The sequence below is a fragment of the Tinamus guttatus genome, unplaced genomic scaffold (genome assembly GCF_059628265.1).
Source record: "Tinamus guttatus ecotype Peru unplaced genomic scaffold, ASM5962826v1 Tinamus_guttatus_pri_ptg000287l, whole genome shotgun sequence".
Lineage (NCBI taxonomy): Eukaryota > Metazoa > Chordata > Aves > Tinamiformes > Tinamidae > Tinamus > Tinamus guttatus.
In genome coordinates this window covers 11,037,273-11,062,985 of record NW_028288821.1, presented here as the reverse complement: position 1 = coordinate 11,062,985, position 25,713 = coordinate 11,037,273, and the positions used below count along the sequence as shown (strand labels likewise).

At 39.4% G+C, this 25,713-nt stretch overlaps 1 protein-coding gene across 2 annotated transcripts in view; it reads left to right on the top strand.

Annotated features, from left to right (window-relative positions):
• PCDH11X (protocadherin 11 X-linked) overlaps positions 1-25,713 on the top strand; it is a 389,078-nt gene that overhangs the window by 6,401 nt on the left and 356,964 nt on the right. Inside the window, exons 2-4 of one of the 2 annotated variants that reach the window (XM_010223722.2) lie at positions 7,340-7,387; positions 8,134-10,620; positions 16,229-17,771. In XM_010223722.2, the coding sequence (XP_010222024.1) occupies positions 7,340-7,387; positions 8,134-10,620; positions 16,229-16,234 (2,541 nt within the window). In that variant the 3' untranslated portion in view covers positions 16,235-17,771. Of the gene's footprint in view, positions 1-7,339; positions 7,388-8,133; positions 10,621-16,228; positions 17,772-25,713 lie in introns of those variants that run through there. The other variant, XM_088527587.1, reaches the window with a different exon arrangement.

Below are 25,713 nucleotides of genomic sequence, written 5' to 3'. Positions count from 1 at the left end.
TTTTTTTTTTCCTACTATTATTTTTAAGTTTAGATTGGGATGACTACTTGGAGAATAGGTGTTTTTAAACTGTGTTTTCTTTGATTGGAGACAGCCAGATCTTAAACTAATTTCTGTCTGTTCTAAGGGCACCTGATCTGTGCCTTTTCCATGTTTCTTGAAAATTCCTCTCTCCTATCACTTTTTATATATAAGCCAGGGCTTCTGCAAGTACTTGGAGGTCAAATATGGCTTACAGCTTTCTGACTGTGGTCTTTCTCCAAAACAGATATGTGAGAACAGTTCTAACAAATTGCTTCTGGAAGCTTTTTCTCTAAGCTAATCATTATGGCTTAAATATGTATTTTTAGAAGTTTTATAAATGGGACGTATTTTGTTTTGGCAGGCTGCTAACAATGCACTTGGGACAAATTATACTGCAGCAATCATCTTTCCTACTGTCTCAGAACTTGCACTACTTCTAAAGCCTGTTTATGGCTTGTATGTCACAAAGAAAGGGCAAGTCCCTTTTTAGAATACCCTGAGCTCCTTCGCTGTGCTAATATGTTACTTTTGGATGTTCGGTATTTGGCAGTATTTTATTTTGAAGATTGACCTTCTGGATTCTAGACAGTTTATCAGCTTTGTTTATGAGATTGTCTTGATGTAGAAGTAATCACCAGTGCATTCAGTGGTTATTTTTCTGTCTTTTTTTTTTTTTTTTTGCTTTTAAAACTTGCTAACTTCATTACTTCATTAAGAGCCTGATTGCTAAAGAAGTTAGCGACTATCAAGATCCATTCATGAAACATTTGAATATCATTTTTTTTTTCTTACCATAGTTACTGCAAGTTCTAAAGTAACAAATGAGTCCGTATTGCTGTAAAAGCTGATTGCAAGGTAGTCACAGTTCTTTGAAACCATCAAACTACCTTCAGAATATTTGTGTGAGGATTATTTGCCACTTCCTAAATATGGAGGCAGTAGTACAACTTACATTTTTTTGGAATGTCTATGATGAGAAACCTAGAATGATGTTCTTGACAGGCTGAACTCAAATCACAAGGTTATTCCATAGAATTATTATTCCACATTCTAAGTTATTTAACAAGTATTTGCCTTTTCACACATACATATGAGATGATTAAAAAATTGTTAACAAACAATTTTCAGCAAAGAAAAAGTGGAAGCAAAGGAGAAAGATTATATTCACAACGCTCCCCGATTTCTGTCTGTCCCAGCTTGCTTTTCATTACCTCCGTTTTTTTTGATAATCAAAAGATTTTTTCTTAAAATATTGAAAGTAGTAGAATTTCCATTCTTTATGGATATTTTAATTTTGTCATAAAATATGAACTTAAAATATTAGAACCTTATAGAGTAATAGTGTGCTTTGTTTTTTACTTATGCTTTTTAGCATTGGATGTTAATGATAGTCTTTGCCATATTTCCCAAAAGACATGATATGTAATGTCTTCCTTGAGGAAAACAAAAAGGCATGGGGAGAAGGGCAAGTCCAAAATTGCCTCCTATTAGCCATTAAATCTAAGCTATTAGATTTAAATCCTGTGTAAACTATGGATCGTGACACTTGACTGCATTGGTGTGGTTATTTTTATTTCTGAAAGAAAGGTTTATTGCAAAGTAATTTGTATTCCATAGCTCAAAAATATAATTGGTCTGAACACTTTGGGTCTTATAGAGCTTTTTATGCTGGGACATGAAGCAAAGAGCATTGCAGACAATTTTTAAAGAAACAAAAAGAAACATTGGTAGAAGGAATGAATTCTGAGTCATCAGCTGTCAGTATTGAAATACATTTTTCTCACATTGTGCTATAATTGCTGGCTCCATTAATGTGATGTGTATTATTGCTTTGGTTATTGCTGATGTTCCAAAGTCAAATTATTGCTTTTTTTTTTTCTTTGCCTTATCAAGCAAATTGTCTTTTTCTTTTGAGTCAGGATGTTCCTCTGTGCTTTTCAGAGTGGGATATTATATGGCCTTTTCACTTTGAGAATACTTTTTGTCTCTTTAGTTTTAACCCCAGAAATATAATTTTTCATCTTGATTTTCTTTAGGGGCTTTTTCAACCTATTTGTAGTACATTTTAAGGTACAAATTGGTGTTTTCTGTTTGTTCTCCATTTTGTTTACCATGTAATTTCAAAAACAAACAAACAAACAAAAAACTCAAATTACAATTAATTCTGGAATTAGACGTAAGTAATTCCCATTAGTGATTCGTCTTGTGTGGAATGCCAGCACCAAGTGTGAGTACTGTAATTCCAAAGTCAGTTTTCAAAGCAGACCATGGAGGATGGATAGTACTCTCCTTTTTCATAGCAGTTTTACACCATCTGTTGTTTCACTGGAATTAATTATTTATTCAAGATAATTTTCCAGAAAGTTTCATTTATAAAAATCAGAACATGGTTCGTTTTCCTATAGTATATGGACTACCTGGTTTTCTTTCAGAATTTACATGTATTGTGAATTTTGACCTCTGTCATAGTGTGGTAGTTGTTTCATGCATAAAAACTATAGTAAAAATGATTTACGTCATGAACTGCCAACGTGATCCCGAGTTCTTGGCAAATATGTTGAATACCTGTGTGGACCTTTTGATGGTTGTGATTTGGTAGCTGCAGTTATTTATGCCATGGTTTTTTGGCGTATGAATTCTAGGCTTCTTGTTCAATCAGGTCGTCATCCCCGGAGGCCGCTTCTTTGTGATGGTTTCCCTTTTCTAGCCTGGAAGCGGCTGAGATGCCACCTTGGTTAGGAAGCACCTCAAGGTGCGGTTAGTTCTCCAGGAGTTGTGATAGGTCTTTCGTACTGGAGGAGGAGGGAGACGCTTTGACTTCCTGATAAATCCAGCATCAGAAAACATTTTCCTTTTTCTCTGTTCTCAGTATTCCCTGATCAACATGGTAAACAGACTCTTATTTAATCAGTTCTGGAATCCAATCTCTCTACAGTATCTCCAGTGCTATTTTTAGTCCTTACTGGCACATCATCTCAGGGACTGTGCCAGATTTATTACTTCGAAAATGCAGTGTTATTTGGTATCTTCCAATATGTAGCAAAGTGGCATCTTGCACTTGCATGTGTCACACACTTCTGTAGTTTAATATAGGAGATCTGTGTTATTTTCTTAGAACAATGCAGAAAGGATAAATTTTTATTATTTGGGAAACCTTTTTTCTTTGCAAAGCAAAAATGCTTCCCTGGGGTGATGAAATGCTTAACACAACTTTCTCTTTGAGCTTTACAAAAGCTTGCAAGGAAGCAAGGTCTGAGAGAGGCTTCCTGTCCTGTTCAGTTCAACAGCGCTTGCCCCCTGGCCTACAGCCTCGGAAAGATACTTGTGAATGTTCCAGAATTACTGTTGAAAATGAAAGAATTCCATTATATGAGATCATTATTCATTCTATTATATTTTGCCTGTGTGAACTGTACATTTTCTTCATTAAGACTGTATTTTTAACGGCAAAATCTCTAAGACAGTGGTGCAGTGATGTGAAGTATGGTCTCTGTAGATAAAAGAATGCCCTTGTGACCCGAAACTAGAGAACTCATAATTCTGCTCTGCTGTTTTCAGTATATTTCTGGAGACTTAAAGCCCCTGAAGAGAAGGGGGTGTGTGGGATAGATACATGACATTGAGACAAAAACTTTAGCCTGTGTTTTACCTGAAAACAAGCATAAAGGGAAGATACAATGGGTTTGGCTCCTAGCTTAAGTTTAGAAGGCCTTCAAATAAAATTAAGTAGCTCTGCTAAATAACTTTCTAGTAAAACTACAGAGGTAGAAGTTAGGATGTGGATTAGGCTCAATAAAGCTGTCTAAATAAACTATATTTTTTTCTTTAAATATTTGTTTGGTGTGGATAAGAATGAATGAGACAATACCAATAAATTATTAACTTAGGCTTTTAAATGTTGTACTCCTTTTAAGAAGAAAACCTTTAACATCATCTGTTTTGTTTGTTTTTTTGTTTGTCATGAGGAGAATCCTTATGTGTCCATAATCCTTGGTTCCCATTTATCCCTTGGTTCCAGTTAATGGAAGCTGAGGCTCCTGGCCAAGCCCTGCTTTAGGTGAAGGCAGTTTTCAGCCGTCTCGCTGGTTGGTGTTTTCTCGCTGCCGGTAGCTGCAGGTGCAGCCGCTCTCCTGCCTGGAAGTGCAGCCGTGGTCCCGGAGCAGGGAGCGAGCGGGAGGGTTTGCAGGTCCCCGCATTCCCCGGGGGCTCTCCTAGCTGCTGTGCCTAGAGGTGTCTGCCCTCGTGGCCGTAAATCACAACGGGCTTGTGACTCGGCTGCTGTTCCAGCCGCAGTTCAGCACCGTTACCTGCTACCTCTCACATGTAGTTGTTTCTTTCCCTTCCTTGGATACGCTTAGTTCTGTCCCCATTGCTGGTCTTAACTAGAAAAGTGAGCAAATCTTTAAGTGTCGGCTATAGGATGCTGTTATCAAAATTCCCTTGTTCCATATTTTTTAACCTAGCATAAATACTGCATTTGAACTTCATTTCATGTTAGTACTTCAACCCAAAGGGTTGACCCAGGCCTGCCAGGGAACAGAACAGTTGTCCGGAGCATTACCAAGATGTAGGAATATGGTGATTTAGGGTAAAGCTCAAACATGTTTAATGTCTTAATCCCTGTTGCAGTTATGGAATCATTTCCTGTTCAATAAGATGTGGGTGAATATCTCTGAACAACTGTTAGGCATGAGCAGGGGGAGTTCTCCTATCTACAGCCTTCTTCTGAGTGCCTCTAAAAGCAGGGTTTAAGCTTACTAAATTATGAGTCATGTATTAAACTAAAATTAATACAAATGTCTGACTCAGGCAAGCTACAAACCTTAGACAACTGTTAAAATGCCTCTATTTGAATTTGCTGTCTATAAACAATACTGTTCATATAGCAGGAGTGTTGTGAAGATAGATAAAATATTCAACATCATTGTAACACAGTAGTGTGGATACGACATAACTTCAAACTTTGTGTGTAGAGTTATGTAATTTGTCAACTAAAACTAAAGCTTTTTAATCTTTTTTTTGTTGTTGTTTTTAAATCACCCATCTAATCAATGTTTCAAAAGAAACTAATCTCGTCTAAAAAAGTTTCTGTTGAAAACTGGTTCTGTCCTGCAAATGTTACCAGGGCGCATCTACGTAGTTGACAATAGCAGAGTATGTGTGTCCTTCTTTTCTAGTGCATATGCTGAAGCGTTAAGACTCAGAATTAACAGAAAGCTTTAGGTTCATGTGTCGGGGGAAGCTTCCCAGCCCTGCCCTTGCTGTGGATTTGAAGTTCATCTCATTCAGACTTAAACTTGATTTCCTTCAGGGGAAACCATGTGAAACCAAGGGAAACCAGCACAGGCTGAAGCAAGCTTGCAGGGATTTTGACCCACATTGTCAAAATCTGTAAATCTTTTGACAAATAGTTAAAAGTTTCAAATGTATAGGAGATTTTTGCATCAGTAGCGATTTTTATTGAAAAGAAAATACATATATTTTCTATTTTGAGGTCCTGCCACTCAGTCCATAAGGCGGCCGTGTGCAGTAACGGCTCCCGTTTCAAGTAACGTGGTTGCAGGCCGTGCCCAGGGATGGGTGCAGGGGCTCCGTGCACTTTGGTCCTGGTGAGCTGCACCCGGCGCGAGGGAGAGCGGGCGAGCGAGGGGCCGTTGAGGGCTGTGACGCTGCGGGTGTTACAGCTCGGAGTGTTCTAATAGCCCCCTATTACAAGAACTTACATCCATTAAGGCCTATCATAGAGAATATTTTGTATTTAGGGCTTTAGCCTGGCTTTTGAAACTCCCATTTTCACACTCAAAGTGTCATGTTTGAAAGAAAAATGCGAGTTTAATTTTCAGCTTTTATTAAGAAAAGCGGCCCATTGTATAGTTATTCTGCATTGGAAATAGAAATTCTGCTACTATAATCTCTTCTTTGCAAATACAGCAGCGCAGTTGTACAGCAGTTCCATGTCTTTTGCAAAGCCCATGAAGACACAGTGGCCAGGATCTCCCTTTGAATTTTTCAGGAGCCGTGCAAAGGGTTTCTGTCGTGCTACATCTGAAATAAATAGGAGGTAGCAAACAGCTGCATTATTGTTGACCAAAGTTTTTTGTTATTAAGCAATTACTTTTAAAAAATATTGCTGAAAAAGTTAAAATAGATTCACACTGCAGGTAGGAAACCATCATTAAAAAAAAAAAAATTGTTCTGTGAACCTGATTTCCCCCCTTCCACCTTCACCTCCAAATTTATTTTCCATTATTGCATGTTAGACCTTCGAGAACATAATTATTTTAAATCTGCTTGTTTTGCTTTTCCAGCAGGGTCAGATTATTACAAATAATGAAACTAGGTGATTTTAAGAGGATTGCTGGGGTGCAGTAAATAAGTGTGTGCTCCAGCTCCTTGCACTGTTCACTCTCATCACGTGCGTGTCGTTTAGCCATGTTCAGCTTATGTAAGATTCAGCCGAGCTAGAGAAATGACACACATGAGAGTGTCTCTAACTGACAGTGCGAGAAGACAAGTGTTGCTGTGATGCACAGGGCGAGGTCTTGGACACAAGAAAATGAGTTGCCTTTGCCTCTGTGCTTTTCTCCAAAGACACCTTCTCTTGAGTGAAGATGGAGGACAACTTAAATATACCCTTTGTCTGTCACACTGCATAATTATCATCTTGTATATAATAATTCTATGATTGTATCTGCAGTTGTGTAATTTGTAATGTGTTAAAAACTTCACAAATAGTGGTTGTCTTAATTTTAGAGTACTTATGTACCACAAGAAACTGTTCTGTGTGGTTATTTGTCACATTATTCTTTCCCTTCCTTCTGTCATTTCTTGGAGAAATCAATGTGTTCTGTCAGTTCATTGGTATAAATGCAAATTCCTAGAAGGTTTTGGACATAACACACCATATTGCTGGTACCTGCATTAGCCAGAAACTGCTCTTTCTGCAGTTCCTCTTGAGTGAAGGCCCCGTGTAAGGAACGTTTGTGCTGCCAGGCCAGGTGTGTGTGTGTGTTGTGTGTGTTGTGTGTGCGTGTGTGTTGTGTGTGTGTTGTGTGTGTGTGTGCGCTGTGTGTTAGCAGGTTCACGTGTGCTGTGTGTTTCCAGTTCTGCGCGGTGCCAGCTGAGGGACCCCGCAGCGTGCTCCCCTCGAGGCCAGCTCGTGCGTAGGCTGCAGCCCCTGCCCTGTGCACTCCTCTCTTAACACCAGCTGCTCGTCTGTTTGCCATTTGTGTTTCGTTGATTTTGTATTTATTCACCTACTTAAATGTTACAATTTAAACAGAACTTCTGTTTTTTTTTCTTATTTACATGACAGCCCAAAACAACTCCGAAAAGGACCTTTGGATCCATTACAAATGAGCAGGTAAATATGCATCAGGGAGTTTGCAATAGGAATATTGATTCTATTATTTCAAAGACTGCAATGTAGTGCATGAACCTACTCAGAAGGGTGCTATGAAAGTGGAATAAGGTAAGAGTTGTTCTTTGCCCTGAGAAAGAGTCTGGTGATCAGAATTCTGAGCCTAGTGAATCTCATTTTGGATCACATTGTTAGGCTTTGCTAATAGCAATCTTTTTTTTCAGCATTTCATAGTTTTGGAGTGTTCAAAGTGGGGGAGCTGTCTGTTCCAAAGTATCCCATGTGAGTTCAGAGCATATGTGCTGTTATGACCCTATTAATATAAGTGAGAGGCAAGCACAGTAAAAGCCACCAGGCCAGCAGCAATTGTTCAGTATTACAAGTAAAAGGAATTATAAATACTTAAAAAAAAATCAGCATTTTTATAGAGTTGTAATAGCTTCTTTTTTTGTTTTTGTCCTGCATGTTCAGTTTTAGTGATCTGTCCTTTTGGAAGATATAGGTTAAAAATCACCTTTCCATCCTCCTTTCTTCTGAAGGATAAGAGATAGGGAAAGAAAGAGGATAATTGCAGTAGTTGTCCTCTTGGCTGGTCTAAAGAAATAGCAGAATGAGAATCCAGCTGAAGATTTCAACCAATGGGCATTTCTGTATACTGTATATACGTTTTTTGATAATTTGAGGAGATTGCTGAGATGCTTGTCTATTTAAATATTTTGCCATACTGAAATGCATTCTTTGTCTTACAGGGTCAGAATGTTTTTGGCCTCGATATAATCGAGACACCTGAGGGAGATAAGTGGCCTCAACTGATTGTCCAGCAGATCCTGGATAGGGAGCAGAAGGACACGTACGTGATGAAGATAAAAGTTGAGGATGGTGGAACTCCTCCGAGGTCCAGCACTGCCATTCTGCAAGTCACTGTGACTGATGTGAACGATAATCGACCGGTCTTTAAGGAGAACGACGTGGAAGTTAGTATTCCAGAAAATGCTCCAGTGGGTACTTCGGTTTCGCAGCTCCATGCCACTGATGCAGACCTTGGCTCAAACGCACAAATTCACTTCTATTTCAGCAATCAGATCTCCAGTTTGGCTAAAAGGCTCTTTGCCATTGACAATGCTACTGGTCTCATCACCATAAGAGAACCGCTGGACAGAGAGGAGTCTCCTGTACACAAATTAACTGTTTTGGCAAGCGATGGCAGCTCAACCCCGTCAAGAGCAACAGTGACTGTAAATGTCACAGATATTAATGATAATGTCCCCTCAATAGACACAAGATACATCATCAATCCAGTGAATGGGACAGTTCTTTTATCTGAGAAAGCTCCACTTAATACAAAAATTGCACTGATAACAGTGATGGACAAGGATGCTGATCTAAATGGCAAAGTTACTTGTTTTACAGATCATGATGTTCCATTTAGATTAAAGCCAGTTTTTGATAATCAGTTCCTTCTGGAAACAGCCACGTTTCTTGACTATGAAGCCACACGGGAATATGCCATTAAAATAGTGGCTTCAGATTCAGGGAAACCTCCCTTAAATCAGTCTGCGATGCTCCTGATCAAAATTAAAGATGAAAATGACAATGCCCCAGTTTTCACCCAACCTATCATAGGTCTTTCCATACCTGAAAACAACGCTCCTGGGACGCAGCTGACCAAGATAAGTGCTACAGATGCCGACAGCGGACGCAATGCCGAGATCAGCTATATCCTGGGGTCTGATGCACCCCCCATTTTCAACCTCGATCGCCGCACGGGCATTTTGACAGCAGTGAGGAAGCTGGACCGGGAGAAGCAGGACAGGTACTCCTTCACTGTGCTGGCCAAGGATAACGGGATGCCACCGCTGCAGACCAACGCTACTGTGACAGTGTCAGTCCTGGACCAGAATGACAACAGCCCTGCTTTCACCCACAATGAATATAACTTTTATGTGCCGGAGAACTTACCCATGTATGGTACAGTGGGGCTTATCACAGTCACAGATGCTGACTCTGGTGAGAATGCTGCAGTAACTCTCTCTATATTAAATGGGAGAGACAATTTTATTATTGATCCGCTTACTGGTGTAATAAGACCTAATATTACCTTTGATAGGGAGCAGCAGGGGTCATACACTTTTCAGGTGAAAGCTGTGGATGGAGGAAGAGTGCAACGCTCTTCGACTGCCAAAGTGACCATCAATGTAGTTGATGTGAATGACAACAGGCCCGTTTTTGTTATGCCTTCATCTAATTATTCCTATGATTTGGTCCCAACATCAGCCAGTCCTGGGTCTGTAGTCACTAAAGTGTTTGCAGTTGATAATGACACGGGAATGAACGCAGAGCTCCGTTACAGCATCATAGGTGGGAACTCAAGGGGCTTGTTTACAATTGATCAGTTAACGGGCAATATTACTTTGAAGGAGAAAGTAATTACAGCAGATCATGGCTTGCATAGACTGGTGATAAAAGTCAATGACCTAGGACAGCCAGAGTCTCTCTATACTATAGCTCTTGTGCATTTGTTTGTGAATGAGACGGTCACCAATAGTTCCTATGTTCAAGAGCTAGTGCGTAGGAACATGGAAACTCCGGTTGGCCAGAATGTTGGGGATGGTGAGATAACCCCCCAAACCAATGATTATGTCAAGATCATCATTGCGATTATTGCAGGCACAATGACAGTTATCCTGGTAATTTTTGTTACTGCTTTAGTACGGTGCCGCCAGACACCCAGGCACAAGGTTGTGCAAAAAAACAAGCAGAGTGGTGAATGGGTTTCTCCAAACCAAGAGAACAGGCAGATCAAGAAGAAAAAGAAGAAGAAGAAGCGCTCACCAAAAAGTCTCCTCCTCAACTTTGTGACAATTGAAGAATCGAAGCCTGATGATCCTGGCCACGAGCACATAAATGGCACTTTAGACATTCCTGTAGAACTGGAAGAACAGACTATGGGAAAATATAACTGGGCCACGACGCCAACCACGTTTAAGCCCGATAGCCCAGATTTAGCAAAGCACTACAAGTCTGCTTCTCCGCAGCCTACCTTCCAAATTAAACCCGAGACTCCTGTACCCCCTAAGAAGCACCATGTCATTCAGGAACTGCCTCTGGATAACACCTTTGTGGTGGGCTGCGACTCGCTCTCCAAGTGCTCATCCAGCAGCTCGGACCCTTACAGTGTTTCTGAATGCAGCTGTCAAGGAGGCTTTAAGACCCCAGGCCCCATACACACCAGACAGGTAATGCAAAGTTTAAGGTACTCTTTCTCCTGCCTGTCTTCCTTTCTCATAGGTGTAGCTCTGAGCCCTGCAGAATCGCCCCCTCTGGCAGGATGCCGCGTTTGCCAGAGGCATTGGAATGAGAGCAGTGGAGCTGTGCCCCGTGAAGGGCGGGCGGCGCGGCGGGCGAGCAGGGCCAGGAGCAGGGCTGCGGAGGAGCTCGCGGGCGGCTCCGCGGGTGCTCCCGACTGCAGGTGGCAGCATGGCCCTTCCCGCACCCCGGCGCGGCCTGCGGCTCGCCACGCAGGCGGCCGCCATGGGGCTGCCCTCTCCAGCGTTACATGCTCAGGAATCGAAGTAATCCCGGCCAGGTGGAAAGCAATAAAGCTTTACAGGGTCTGATAAGTGGTTCTTAATATTAATGGAGTCTGGAAGTGCCGCCTTCCTTTGAGTAGGGCTTTACTTCAAGGTCTCTCAAAAGCAGGAAAGGATTTTCCGCTGGGGCTGTCGGTAGCGCTGTCAGCCTGGCACCACGCTGGCCTGCTTACATGTGGCAGGCTGGTAATCAGCCAAAGCCAGGGGAGCGTTAGAGGCATCAGGACAATCACTCCTCCTGCTGCTGCTAGACCTGCTAAATAGGTTTTTGCTCTCGAGACATCTTGTACAGTATGGGAAATGTCTAAAGGATCCTCAGCTTAAAACTAAAATAAAATATTATAAAATACATTTTTTTCCTTAAGATATTACAGAAGGCTTTGAATTGCTTGAAGCTGGCTCTAATGTGCTTTGAAAAGCTTCATTAGTAATAAGGCTTTGTTTTCACATTGTTGCTCAGAAACAAATCCTCTGAAAGAATAAGTCTCTCTTTATCCCTGTTGAAGCTTTGGATTTTTTTTCTCTCTTCTTTTTCTCAGTATATCTATATTTATCAGTATAGCTATAGCAGAATGTGCTACTGATTACATTACTGAGAATTCTGGTATAGGTATATATTTTTGCTCCCCTTAACAGCACACTTCTATGTAGTACTCCAGTTCCTGCTGCTTCATGGGACTTGAATCTTAGAGATGCATTAACAGATTTTTTTTTTAAGTTTTTAATTTATAACTCAGTGATAGGGATGGAAATATTATGGTTTTTAAAATTTTAATATTTTCTACTAAAGGTATTTGAATATGTTACTTTACGATTTAGAAAAACTTCTCATTTGTTTGAATTTGTCTAACTGAGGATAGTAGAGCTGTTTTCAGCATCTCTGAAATCATCTACATTTTTTACCTCATCTATGTTATTTTTTTTACTGAATCCAAAGTGTTGAGTATCGTAGGGTATAATACAGCTTCTGGTATAGCTCCTCTGAGCCAAAAGTGGTGTTCTGTTGCAAGCTCCAAACCACTTTGTTGTTGTTATACCTGGTAACAAAGCAAGCGAGCTCTCCAGAGTTTACTGAGGTAGTCCTCTCATCAGAAGAGGCTTTTAAAGCAGAATGAAAAACAATTGCTTTTTGCTGAACTGGTGTGGGAAATAAGTAATTCCTTTTCATTTGTATCTTAAAGGTTGATGACAGGAGGTTCCTTTCTGGAAAAGCACAGTAATATTTTTTTGTGAACTACTCATGACCTGAAACTAGCTTACCTTAATTTAGTTTTACCTGAAATTATATTGTTATGATACTTTGAATATGAAAGAGATTAATATTTGCTGTTGTGCCCATTTGATAAATTTACAGTTATCCTTCTTTTGATTATGGAAATGACCACAGTCCTGGGGAAATTAATGCTCTCAAGATGGCCTTTAACACTAGTGGGAAAGACATGCTTGTCTCTGAACATTTGAATTAATATTTCTGTTACCTGACTAAAATATAGGTAATTTCATTAATGAATAAAAGTGGTATGGGGACAAGAAAGAGCACTGAGTCCTTTATGTGGGTCTTTGATCGCAGAGACAGAATCATATCTCATGATACATATAAGCAAATAAAATACCTCTTCAACTTTAGTAGATTTAAGTGGTTGGTCTTGTTCCTATCCTGCTATTTTTATATTGTAGCCTGCACAGTTTTGTCTCCTTTCAGGTCATTAGGTCATTTTAGGACAGTCTCTTAGAGTTCTTACAGTTATGCAGTAAAAAATCTAAACAAAACCGAAATGGGCTTCTCCCCTGGTGCTTCAGAAATCCCGCTGTCCAGCCGTGCTCCAGCCCTGGACACTGACAGGCTGTTTGTGCCTGAGGAGGCTGCTGTGTCACACACTCACTATTGGCAAAAACTGCAGGACAGTTAGAAGTGAGAATAATAATTTCAGTTAAAGTGAGTGTGCTGGTTTATAAAAAATAATAATAAAAAAAGAATTGTAATGTGGAGAAAAAAAAGCTGTTAATCACTAGCAGTTATTAGTGTTACTGGTACATCATGTTACAAGACAAAATCTCTCTAAAGGAAGAGCCTAGGCAAAATGCACTATGTATGAAGGTGTCTCTCCAGTTTCTAATGGATGCTGATACCAATTAGCCTTATATTAATTTTGTCTATGAAAGACTTAAGTTCCTGCTCAAATATTTGAAATAACAGTGAGTTAAAGGTAAAATACATGGAATAGTATTGATTCAGTTCTTTTAAAGAAAGGAAATTACTACTTTCCGTAGCTGCTAATTTGTCAAATTGATCTGTAAAATCACAAAGTCACAACAAAAGTTGTACTGGCAAAACTACACAAGAACTTGAAAGGTTTTCCTGCTAAAAATCACAAAGTCTCTTCTGTCTCCATGTGTACTAATAAATACAGCAAAGCAACAGCTGAATTTTATGTTAGGAAGGACACCTTTGCTGGGGGTGCTGGACACTCCAGAAGCAGCTGAGGATACATTGGGTCATGGACTGCGCTAAGAGGGACAAGGATGTTTCTGATGTGATGCACAGCAGAAGGGAGAAATCAAGCTTCTCTGTGTAATCTATGTGGGAGACAGGGCGAGGGAGCGAGGTATTACCGGTATTATTTTGAAGTCACACAGCAGGAGTTAATCCATAGCAGTGACAGAGTTGGAGTCCAGAGTTGGAACCCTCCGAACAGACTCTTTTCTTTTGGGATGCAGTTAAGTGATTGCACAGCAGAAGCTTTACCTAGCCATAAATTGTGAACAGAACTCTTGGTCATGAACATTTTTCAAATTAGGATATTTGGAGACTTTTAAAATCAAGCTAACTTACAGTGTTTTTACTACAGAGGCAGCTTACAGTGTCATAGACTCGCAACATTTCATTATTTGTGGGTGTCTTAGAAGAATATATTTCTTGGGCAGAAAAGCATAGAGCAGATTTAACATTTTTCTGCAAACTTGATGAAAGCTCAATCGCTTCTGACACTTACCTCGGTGAGATCAGACTGTCTGTGACACTCCATTCTATCACAGATCTTTTAACTCTTTAGGCATTTGCATCGGCATAATAGACAGCAAGGACAAAGGCAGTCTCTTTTTCATGCAGTATGAAATCCATTTGGAAAATCTGAAATCTTTCCTTAAATATTTTGACTAACATTTACACAGTTCTCCTTTCTGTTTAAATACCAGACGGTATAACTGAATCATTCGTGGTTATAGGAGCCTGTGATCTTTGACAGCTGGGGTTCAAAGAAATTTCTACTACAATTTCGTTAGAATTTCCTTTTCTTTTAATTAATGTTATCTCAGATTTTTTTTTAAACTAGAAAAATAGACATTTCAAGAGTGGTACAAACCTCCTTGAAAAAAAAGAGCTAGTGATTGAGGAAGGGTCCTGTGACTGGATTGTCGTTTTCAACGTGGGAGTTTAGAACGCATGTTGCCTGCCTTGCTGTTAGTGCGGACAGGCCTGTTCCCGGCAGCATCCCGGGGGAGCTGCCGCAGTTGGAGCCCGTCCGTGCTCTCCGTGCCGTTGCTCTACCCGGAGGTTCTCCTCGTGCTTTGGGCTGCACGCTCCTCGGTTCTCCCGCGTGCCGGCGGCCTCCTGTCCGTGCGTTCCCAGCTCCCGTGCTCGCAGCCCCGGTCAGGATCCCGCTGAGGGAGGGAGCGGGCCTGGCTGCTGATGTAAACCTGACCGGAGTCGTCAGGACTCTCTCGGGTGTGCACTTACACCTACGGATGGGAAGGAAGGTTTTAAATGGAGCAGCGGTCTCTCCTGACACTTGTTTGTTGGAGACTAAATGGAGAAATCTAAATGGAAAGTAGACCTCATTTAAAATACGTTGCCTTTTGGGGGGCCCTACTCTTACTGATGACTGCTTGGATGTGCTTACAATAATGGTGCATTTGGTTTTCTGGGTACTGCTCGAAATGCAAGGAAACAATGTTATAGCTCCTCGCTCTCTATGACACCAATGTGTAATATATAAATTAACAATCTTGTGTCTTTTTTTTTTTTTCCCTGAACATATTAGCTCTGCAGAGTATCAGCACCTTTGTGTAGAAATCAGTGTTTGATTATAACAGTGAGACTAGAGAGTTTAATCTAGTATCCTGTAACTATGAACTGGCAGTACTGACACCCCTGATAAAAACAAGAGTGTAGATAGAATTACCAGAGTGACATGCCCATATTCTGGAGTAAATCACTTGCAAGGATATTTTCTTTTAAATATCAGATAAATAGATGTTAGTATAAGCCATTTCTAAAAGCCATTTCAGAAGTGATTACTATAATCCTGCTTATTTTATTATCTTGTTATTTTCTCTTAATTTTATGACTAGTAATTTTGCTGGTAATTCTGATGTGCTGCCATGTACATGCATTTCAGAAGGAACTGAAATTCACATCTGGAGGAAAAAATTAACTGAAGGATAAAGAAAATGCTGATGCTCCTGGGTTAGTGAGCAGTTACTTGTGCAATTCCACTGAAGCAAAACTGGTCAATGAAATGTTTTTCCCTTTGTGGAACACTTTGAAAAAAACTATTTGAAATAAATGTAATGACTATTCTTAAAACTAAGTGCATTTCAATATGATTTTTCAGTCAGATGCCTTACACTTACCTGCTCACAACTGTTTCAGTTCAACCCATTGTCAGCCATGAAGCCTGTCTTGACCTGTTTTCCCCCAGGTTTATGGCTCGCTGCTCTGCAGTAGATAACGTTTTCCTGAGCGCTGAGGAACTAGTGTTTTGGGGAGTGTGTTATCGGTGCCATTTTCTTTCCTGTGGGAAAATTAATCTGAATGGATCTAATTTCTTTGAGGTTTGAGGATTCTAACTCTTCATGCTATGGATCAAAGGTGATAAAAGCCTGTATAATATGTTCTAGGTGGTATGGTATGGTAGTCTGCTGTTAACTATTCCAAGTAGAGCACTTGGGGGTTTTGGTCTGATACTGTTAAAAGAAATAGTTTGCAAGCTCCAATAGCAGACTAGCATGCTTAGAAGTGATTTATATGGCTCCCTTTTAACAGTTCAATTGTGTGTAAGAAGCTCTCTGCGTATGTATAGAAACCTGAAACACACAGATACCAAAAATGGTTTCTTGTCTAGAGCTGCAGTATTTCAGTGCTCCTCAAACCACAGTGTGATTGATGTGGTAGAAATTTGGAGGCAAATTTTACAATGTTTGGGGAAAATGATGCAGGAAAGGGCTTTTCTCATGCTGTTTCTCTGTTTGCCAGCTCTGAACGTCATCGCATCTGATGTTAGATACTGAAGTCGTGCGCGTACACAATGATGTTAAGCCAGCAAACATGAAAACAAGGAAATAGCACGAGAAAGCCCTTTGTCCTGGCTCTGATTGCCGAAGAATTTTATCGTCTCATCTCCAGAGGGGTTTGGAAGTGACGATGAACTGTTCAAGCTGCCCTACTGAAAGGTATCAAGGGCAAAAGTTTTTTTAAAAGACAAAGAGACTTTAGTACGTTGTGCTTCAGTGTTCTATATTGTAGTTTTGCTAAGAAACAAGTAACGTGACCCATCAATCTTCACCGTTGGCGGTTATGGTTAAATCTGTTGCTTTCTCATTTTGCTTCTAATCATCTTGTTCCAGATTTTTTTTTATATTTATTTCAGTTGAATAAAGTAGAAATATTTTATATAAATACTTTAAAAGGGAGCAATAAATTTTATTCATACATTAAAAAGAATGTGAAGTTCTTTATACTCCCTGCATTAAAAAAAAATCAAGTGTATGTCACAGCACCATTACATGTATTAAGGATTAAGTGTTATTTATATCTATTCCATAATATTTTTAATGATATTGCAGCTATGGATCATAAATAGAATTGATCAAATCAGTGCTGTCTCATTTTATAGGCACAGTAGGTATAGTAAAAAATCAGTACTTTCTGCTTTCTTATCCACAAAACTTTTTGATAAATACTCACCTTTTAAATAACTGGAAAGTATTCACTTAAAGAAATCTTTAGCATTTTGCTTTCTGAAAATTAGATAATATCTGTATATCAGGTGGCATACACTTAATCTTTTCAAGTACTTTTATTTTTTTCAAAGATGCACCATAAATCCAATGGTTTACTTTCTGGGGTGATGAAATAGGAGATAGCATAAATTTGATGGAAGCTACAATTTAGTGCACTGCTTGCCAGTATATGGGTGAAGAATGATCTTCTGTTGTTTTTTCTCCCAAATTATTTCACTTATTAACATTTTTAAATTCAATTTTGTTTATATTATAATTTAGTATAATGCTCATTAATAGAATCTATGTCATTGCTTTATTTGCAGTTGGTTTGCAAATGTATATTGCTTCACATTATAGGAAATAATGCTTAATATGCATCATCTAATAATGCTAGCATTTCATATACATAACAAGATCTCTTAGGAAGCAAAGGAGTATAAAGAACCTTGTTTTCTGTGCTAATATGAAGACTTACATGATACTAGATTGCTAGGATAAAATGAAATATAGACACTGCTTTTAACTGGGTTGTATACAGCATATATAATTTTCTTTTAAGCATTATTAGTATTTCATCAGACTACAACATGGAATTCCTACACATTATTGTATGTTTGATGTAAAGATATTTAAAATAGGCTTGTACTTAATGTTCATATTGCCTCAGTTCTTGGACTGCAGAATGTCACCATGATTGTTGCCTATAACTTCTTCCACGTTTGCTATTCGGCTCTTATAAAAATGTGTATTTGGCTATTTGATCTGTAAAAATAAATTCTATTAATAATGAAGTACGTATTGTAATTTAGCATATTGTATTGCATAATCATAGCTGTGACTGTTACAGAGCAATATTTAATTTTTTATAATGAAATCCTTTTTCTTGGAGAGCTTTATGTATCTTAGTGTCACTCTTCATATTTATCATGCCTTCAGCTTCAGATGAACCATGCGTCCCTCGCAGTGGTTTTGCACATGGTAATGGTGTTTGTAGTCGGAGTGCCACCGTGCAGCTAGTTCTGCTGTTTTGAAGCCTCCTTATTGATGCCGAAAGAAGGGGATGCCGAGAGTAGAGTTTAGTGTCACCAAGCTGCGTGTCAGCTGCTGCTGGGACAGCTGCTCCCTTGGGTGCCTTGGTGGTGGTGAGAGGAGTGCGCAGAGCGCCCTGCACCGAGGAGCCACGTCAGGGAGACCGACCGGAGGGTCTCGTAGCCTTGTGTTTGCTGCTGCTGCTTTGGTTTTGTTTGTTTTGGTATCTCTGGATTTTTGTGTGATCTTTTGGGTTGGATTTCCTTGATGAGTAAAATTCATATACAGAAAATTAATGTTTGAGAAAAATACCAAAATTTTTTTGAGTTCTTAATTGCAATTTGCTGTTTTTTTTTTTTTTGAATCAAGAAATATGGAGCTGAGATATTGGCCTAGGTTCATCTAATGTAACTTAGATAACTAAGTCATTGCAAGTGAAATACCATTGCCCTCAGTTTTTGTGTTTTTTATTTTGTTTTTTTCCTTTGATGGTAAGAAGGCATAGATGTTAAGCATAGCAGGTTATTTTTGATTTTTTTTTAATACTGTCTGCCCTCCAAAGTGCCTACTTTCTTATGTTCAGTATGGAGAGCCTTTGATAACTACACTTCTAAATTAAATGTGTCATGTATGTGCAGTTGCTTGAGATGAGTCTGGTTCTTTCCTGCTTATGAGATTCTTGGTTCGTTTGCTTTTAACCTAGCTGAAGATTTTCCTGGTATTTTCATGCTTATGTTACTCTATAAAAAGATACCTCTAGAAAAATGTTGAATGACTTTAAACATTAAAGTTACGGGCATGCAAAAAGGTTGTTTAGTGGTTTGGGTTATTGGACAAGATCTGCAATCTCTCCTAGTTTTCATGTGGATCAGCATAGCCAGCTGTAAAAACTCTCCAAATGTGCAATGAAAAAAACCAAAACCTCTTTGAGTGTTTCATTTTCATCTGTGGTAGATTACTGTTTTTTTTTTCCATTTTTGTTTTCTTACATGTAAATAGCACTTTTTTAAGTAGTTCTGTCAGACTGGCACAAGACTTTTTCAGAGAGCTCATTTCCTTCTCATGACTAAACAGATTCATGAAAGCCTCATGAAAGCATAATGTGCACTTACTGAGTGGTCAACATGAATTTCTACACTTCAGGGAGGTGAAGGATAAATGGAAACCAGTCAAAAAATGTGCATTTAACTTTTTTGTTTTAGTGAGTGTTAGTGTCAGGGATGCGTGTGTCATTGCCAGAAGCAGTTCTGTTTCTCTAGTGTTCTCACCTGCAGAAATACCATTTCTGACTGAATAGCCCCAGAGTAAATGAGGAACAAAAATTAACGAGTTGACCAAATGCTTGAAATGATTGCAAATGCTCTATTTCTCTTTGAAACATCAAGCACGCTTTTCTTTGTTGTTTTATTGTGTTTAAGACTCTGTTATTACTCAGCCTCATCTCTGTAAACTTGCTCAGAGAAATCTATCCTTGGGTGCATATTGCCCCTCCTGCCACCACAGCAGAAACATCTGTTTCTATAGCTCAAGTTCTAGAGCAGTTTTACTGTTTTTGTTTGTTAGTTCTATTTATGGTTCACCGAAAACATGTACCCGTTCCCTGTTTTGTCTCGTGGGGTAGAGGAGCTGCACTGCTGCTTGCTGCCTGCCAAAGAGCCCTCGGATCTGGTGCAGCGCCCCGTGTCCGGGGGCGCTGCCTCTGGCCTGGGCGCGTCTGGCCGAGCTCGGTGCCGCTCGCTGTCCCACGCCGCGGCACCGGCTGCCCTTCCTTCGGGAAAACTGGGCTCGGGAGGGTGGCTGGAAACTCTCCTGGCGTTCAGCAAACGGAGCTCTGCTAATAGGGACAGCAGGGTGCTGTCAAGAGCTAAGCTAGGTGGTAATGTAAATAGATTAAAAAAAAAAAATCAGCCATAATGTCAGTCTTTCTTGCACATTTCCAGGGATTTCTTATTTTACCATACTGCATATATTTATTATATGACTTAGTTTTAAGTTATATGTGTAAAATATTCTTAAATATATATTTTTGCTTTCATATTGAACTACCAGTCATTATTTCTTTTATGTCTTACTTATCTGCTCCTGAAATAAATTCTGTTTAAAGACGACTGTATCTGTATAGCCTTTGGAGAAGCACCCCTCCCTGGTCTGCTTGCTTGGCACACGCACTCCACCATATCTGTACACAAACTTGTACAGTGCCTAGGAGTTAGTTAAGTTGCTGTGCCACAGATGAAGTGCATTAGTGTCCTGTCAGCAGAAATGTGCTGCTTTCGAGTCGTCATGCTGCTTGGCAGTATGGATCATCAGTGTTTCCTGCAAGGTTTCTCACCACGAGTTGCACTTCTAACGATAAATGTGCTCTGTGTGCACACATTGTGATATGCATAGGTCTGTTTTGTGTGCCTGTGTGTACGTAATGGGGACATACATATATGCACATACCACATCTTCAGTTAGCAATTTGTAGGAAGAACAGTGCTACATGGGCTAACTTTAGGTATGCAGCTCTGTGTGCCAACATGTCTTGCAGGGAAGGGCAGTCAAGTAACAGGGTTTTCATTTTACAGCTAGTTTTGAAATCTGTCAAGGTCTTTCCTCTTGAGTATACTAGGTTCCTAACTATATTAGAAAGTGACTGTCTAATTTGGAGGTTAAGATACTAGCCTGATAATATGAGAAACAGTTTTGAATTTTTGTTCCCTTCAAGTATTTCATTTTTATTCATTCATTCCAATATAGAGAACTAGAACATCTGTCTCCTTTTTATATAGAATCTCTCTTAAATCTTGCCATCAAAAATGTCATGAAAATGATTTTTATATCCTCCAAATTGTGAGCGTCTGGTTATTTCATACAGAGATGCATGTAAATTAGATTTAGTTATTTAAATCATACATATAGATGTTGAGCAAATGTGTTATCAGGGATACTGCTGACTTCTATCTCTTGAACAGATTTTATTCTTTTGTATTAAATATGTTTTCAATTTTATGGAAGGCTGCTAAAGTGCAAATGTTATTCAACTATTATGAACTATTGAAGTTTAAATACTTGCTTTCTAATAAAAGCTAAATAATGACATCAAGATGTGAGGTTTGGCTTTTCCAGCGGAGCGCTGTGGCTGAACGGCAGCCGGGAGTTGGGCTGCCGCCCGTGGCTCTCGGCGGGTGCTCGGGGAGGACCCCCGGGGCTGCTCACACTGCTCAGCTCCCCCTGCTCCTCCTCCCCCGGGCTCTCGTGTTCCTTGTCTTTGTTCTTGAGCTGATCGTCCGCATCTGACGTGAGACTTGAATCTCAGGCCTCTCCTCAAAGGAATTTTTTCTTTTTTATTAAGTAGCACAAAAACTTCCCTTTTGTCTGTGTGCATCAGTTGTGAATGAGTTGAAGGCACATGGACACATTGACACTAGCATGGAACTGAAATACTGCAGAAATAGACCCTCCCCCAGAAAAATAATTTTTCTGAGTCCTCATTTAAACAAGCCATGGAGTGAGACCTGGTCTTGGTTCAATACAACTGCATCGTGTGTTTCAGGTAAAGTAAAGACCCTCTGACAAACATTTCAGATGAGCAAATGGAATTTGGAACCTTTTTTTCTTCCAACTTTTAATTTGAGTAACTGTATATAATCTGGAAAAATGTGCCTTCCTCCATTTAGACATACTTTATGGGGAGAAGCAAAGAGAAGTTGTTCAGAGAAAGAAAACAATGTTATTTTGACCAAATAATGAATGTCCCAAACTAAGGAACAAAAATAGTTAACTATCTTGGATATACCAACACTTCTGTCTGTCTAGGTGCTTGCCATAGAGGTGTGCTAAGAGACTGGCCTTTAAGAGCACAGTTTTACTGCTGTACATGTGGATGTTTTTAGTTTTTGCTTTTGTGGCGATTGCTATCATGATCTAGGCAGTGCTGGGACCACGTAGGATAGAAGGGGATGAGAGAAAGAGGATTGTGTCAAGAAGGTACTTCGTATCAGGGCGAGACACCTCCGATCTGAATTTTTCCACCTCAGATCTTTGCATATGAAGCTTTGAGCCACATTCGGACCTACGTCCTTAACAGGATTATTGTGGTTTTATTATTATGTGTAAAAGTAGCAGAATGTCATTTGGAACTTTGAGTGTATATGTTTTTATCTGATTTGAAAGGTCTAATTGTTATAAGGTGTATCAGCTGAGTATGAGCTAAGGTATCTTAAATGTATTTGATGGATATATACTTATTTGTAGAAATCAGTATATATATGCACTATATATATACTATATCTATATATATAGAGAGAAATTTTGTTTCCCGCTCTCAGAAGCTAATGTATTTTGATCTGGAAATGAAAAAGTCCAACTTAAACTTTAAAAGTATATGATATGGTTCTTCTTTCTTTCAACTGCATGAGACTATTCAAGGACAGTACAAAGGCTTGTGTATGGCTTACCTTTCATCCATTTTTAAAATTAGCTGAGGTAGGTGCATTAAAATCATAATTATTATATAAAAATAACTTGTCTTCTACCTTTGTTGCATTTTTGTTTCTTGAAATGATTTTTTAATGTATAAAAAGCAAGTATATTTATCGAGTTGTTATAAATATGTATGTATGCATATTTATAGCTATAGAAGATAAACGTTTCTGACTTTTTTGTCTTCATAGGCGTTTTCAAAAGCATCTATTTTGGAGGGTCAGCATCTATCAAATATCTGTATGATAGATCAAGTTGAAGTTGTGAAGTGCTTTTCACTTTGAGAAAATGTGTGTGTAATGTAAATAAAATTTCTGTGGGGCAGAGGCACGTTGGGTTGTGTTCTTAGCTTAGAAGGGAGGCAATGACTCCTCCAGCCTGCCGTGCTTTTGATTGCTATTGATCTCTAAAGGAAGAAGCCAGAACCACTGTAATAGATGGTAGAAATGTTCCCAGCTCCTGTTAGAGGCCGAGCTCCGGGAGAGGGCAGCTGTCTCGGAGCTGCTGCCGCTCGGGAGGCTCCGCTTGGCCCTGAAAATGGCAGCGAGTGTCCCCATTAGGGACATCCAAGTAAAAGCTTTTATCCTCATTTTATCCTTATTGTTCACACTAAATGTTTACTCTTTTAACTCTTCTGCCCATTACTTTGTACTTTATAGGGGTGTAGAAGTTTATGCACAAACATACACACAAAAAGATACTTTAATAATACCTATTACATGCTTGATTTCTTTATGTGGATGAAGTCTAATATATTTCTTGCTGTTTAGGAGTGTCTGAATTCATTTTTGAATACCCTGAGGTAAATTTTTATTTTAACAAAATGACTGAAAAATTTAGATGTGAGGATTCCTGCAAACTTGCTTAGAAGTTAATACCTTGGCTTTAATAGGATGTGATGGATATAGTTTCCAAAACCAGTAATTTGCTTTGACCATTGCATGAAATACAGGTACTCTTGTTGAAAACCCTGGTAAGTGATCCGTGCTCATTCAGTTCGTGTTCTTCACCATGCCCGAGTTAGGCCTTTCCAGGTGTTATTCCTTCTGATCAGTGTCTTAACCCCAGTTCATACCCTGTTGATAAAATATTTTTCTACTTTTAGTGTCTGAAATAGCAAATGGTATTAATAGATTAATATTCTGTGAGACTCTTTTTTTCCTGGTCCTTAATGAACGGGTATAGGGCTGTTTTATTCTTTATATGTTTCCCTATTCTTAATATTAACCTTTTTTATATGGCGTTTCTGGCATAAGGCATTGCAAGTTGTGTTGTGTGCACTTGGCTCTTGGTAAAAGCACTGTGATAAGAATGGAAGGAATTCAAAACAGATATACAAATCACATTTGGCAGTATATTATAGCTATTTAGGAGATGATGGTGAGTCAGAGTATCCATCTAGTTCTTAGAGGTTACAGATTGCAGAATCGTGAAACTGGTCAGCTTAGAAGGGGCCTCTGGAGGGTACCTGGCCCACTCCTGTCCTCAGACCCAGGCTGAGGTATATCCACTCATTCTGGGCCTCTAGCTGAGTTCTGCCTTTCCCTAAGGAGACCCCTCGCAAATGCCTGTTTCTGTTTGACCTGCTGTACAGTGAAAAGTCTTTTCTTTTCAACTGAAATATCTCTTGCTGTCCTTAAGTCATACTGAAAGAGCATATGCTTGCTTTATAGATAGATGTAAAGTGCTTGATACTCCTGAACCCTCTTTTGGGCACTGAGAGAATATCCAGCACTAGTATAAAGTCTGTTTTGAACGGGTGGAGTTGCTGCAGCAGATCAGAGATTCCTTTTCTGTCAGCTGGACCTTTGACACAGGTGTGGGCTCTCTCACAGGAACACACGTGCTCCAGCACACCTTACACGGTACCGCGAGGTCTCCAACGAGAAGCTGCTTCTCTGGTTTCCCAGCCGAAAGAATGACGGTTCAGTAAGGTGAACATTTCCAGTCAGCTCTGCTCAGGCCTTCACGTATTCATGTGGTCTTTTCTTCCTTCTTTTCTTCCTTCCTTTCCTCCTTAGATCCTTCTTTCCTACCTTCTAAGTTGCTTATTCTGAATGAGAAAAGTGCACACCAGCAGGAGGAAGCTGCAGGATAAGTTTTTCCTTATTTACATTCTCAGGTTTGTTGGTGTCTCAATATCTTCTGGATATTGAAAAATATTCAGCTGTAGTATCTTACCTCAAACTATTCTTTTGAGTCTTACTGTCTTCCTCACTTTCTGTTTTAACAGATGCAGTGTTACATCATTAGGTTATTTCTTTTCTGCTGCTCTTTATTAGTAATTATACAGAATCTGCGAATGTTCAGACAAATGCATGGCCAGACCTCTGGAGGTCATCTGGCCCCACCTCCAAATACTGCATATTCTGCAGATACATCTGCTGTCTGGGGAAGGCGGGGAGAGGAGCTCAATAACAACCCCCCCGCTCCCAAGTCTGTTCCAGAATTCTCTACCACCAACTGTTTATTAGTACAGGTTCTGCATTAGGACAAATATTTAATGTTTCTAGATCCTCAGATATATGGCAGTGTCTTAGAAGTTAAAATTCTAGTTATTTTTATGGATCCATTTCTTCTGTATCTAGTAAATTTAAATATGTTTCTAAGTATTTGAAATACGGCTATTCATATGCATTTTCAGGACAAAGCTCAGAAGTACATTTTCTGGTCACTTTTGTGGTTCATCAACTTCCTTACTTGTGTTTGTTTTATAAATATGCTCTAAGTTTTCATTTGTTGTTCATCTATGTCTAGTTCTAGTAAAAAACATTGATAACTTAACAATCATAGTCACGATTGCTTTACTCATGAAGTAGTGAAGGAATCAAACCTTTCCACAAGTTCAGCATGAATGTTGGATATTGGAAGCAGATGGAAACAACCAAATAGTGCTGTCAATAGCAGTATGTTAGAGAGCTTATTTGGAGAGAAAAATCTTTCTCTGTATGTTCTCTATACAAGATACAAAATGGCACAATTATGCCTTGCTTTCAGCTACCAAGAATGAATTACCAGTTACAGTAGTTTGGCTTGGAAGAACCGAACACGGTTGAGGGAGCACAAGCTCAGTTGTTCAAGGGTTCTAACATCTGTCCTGACAATCCTCTTACAAAAAGTCCTTTTGGAATTAGCAAATGACAACATGAGTTCTGAAATGGATATGAAAGAAGCAGAATAAAGGGGGGAGGATTGGAAGGGAATATTTCATTATTTCATTGCCCCTTTTTAACACATTAA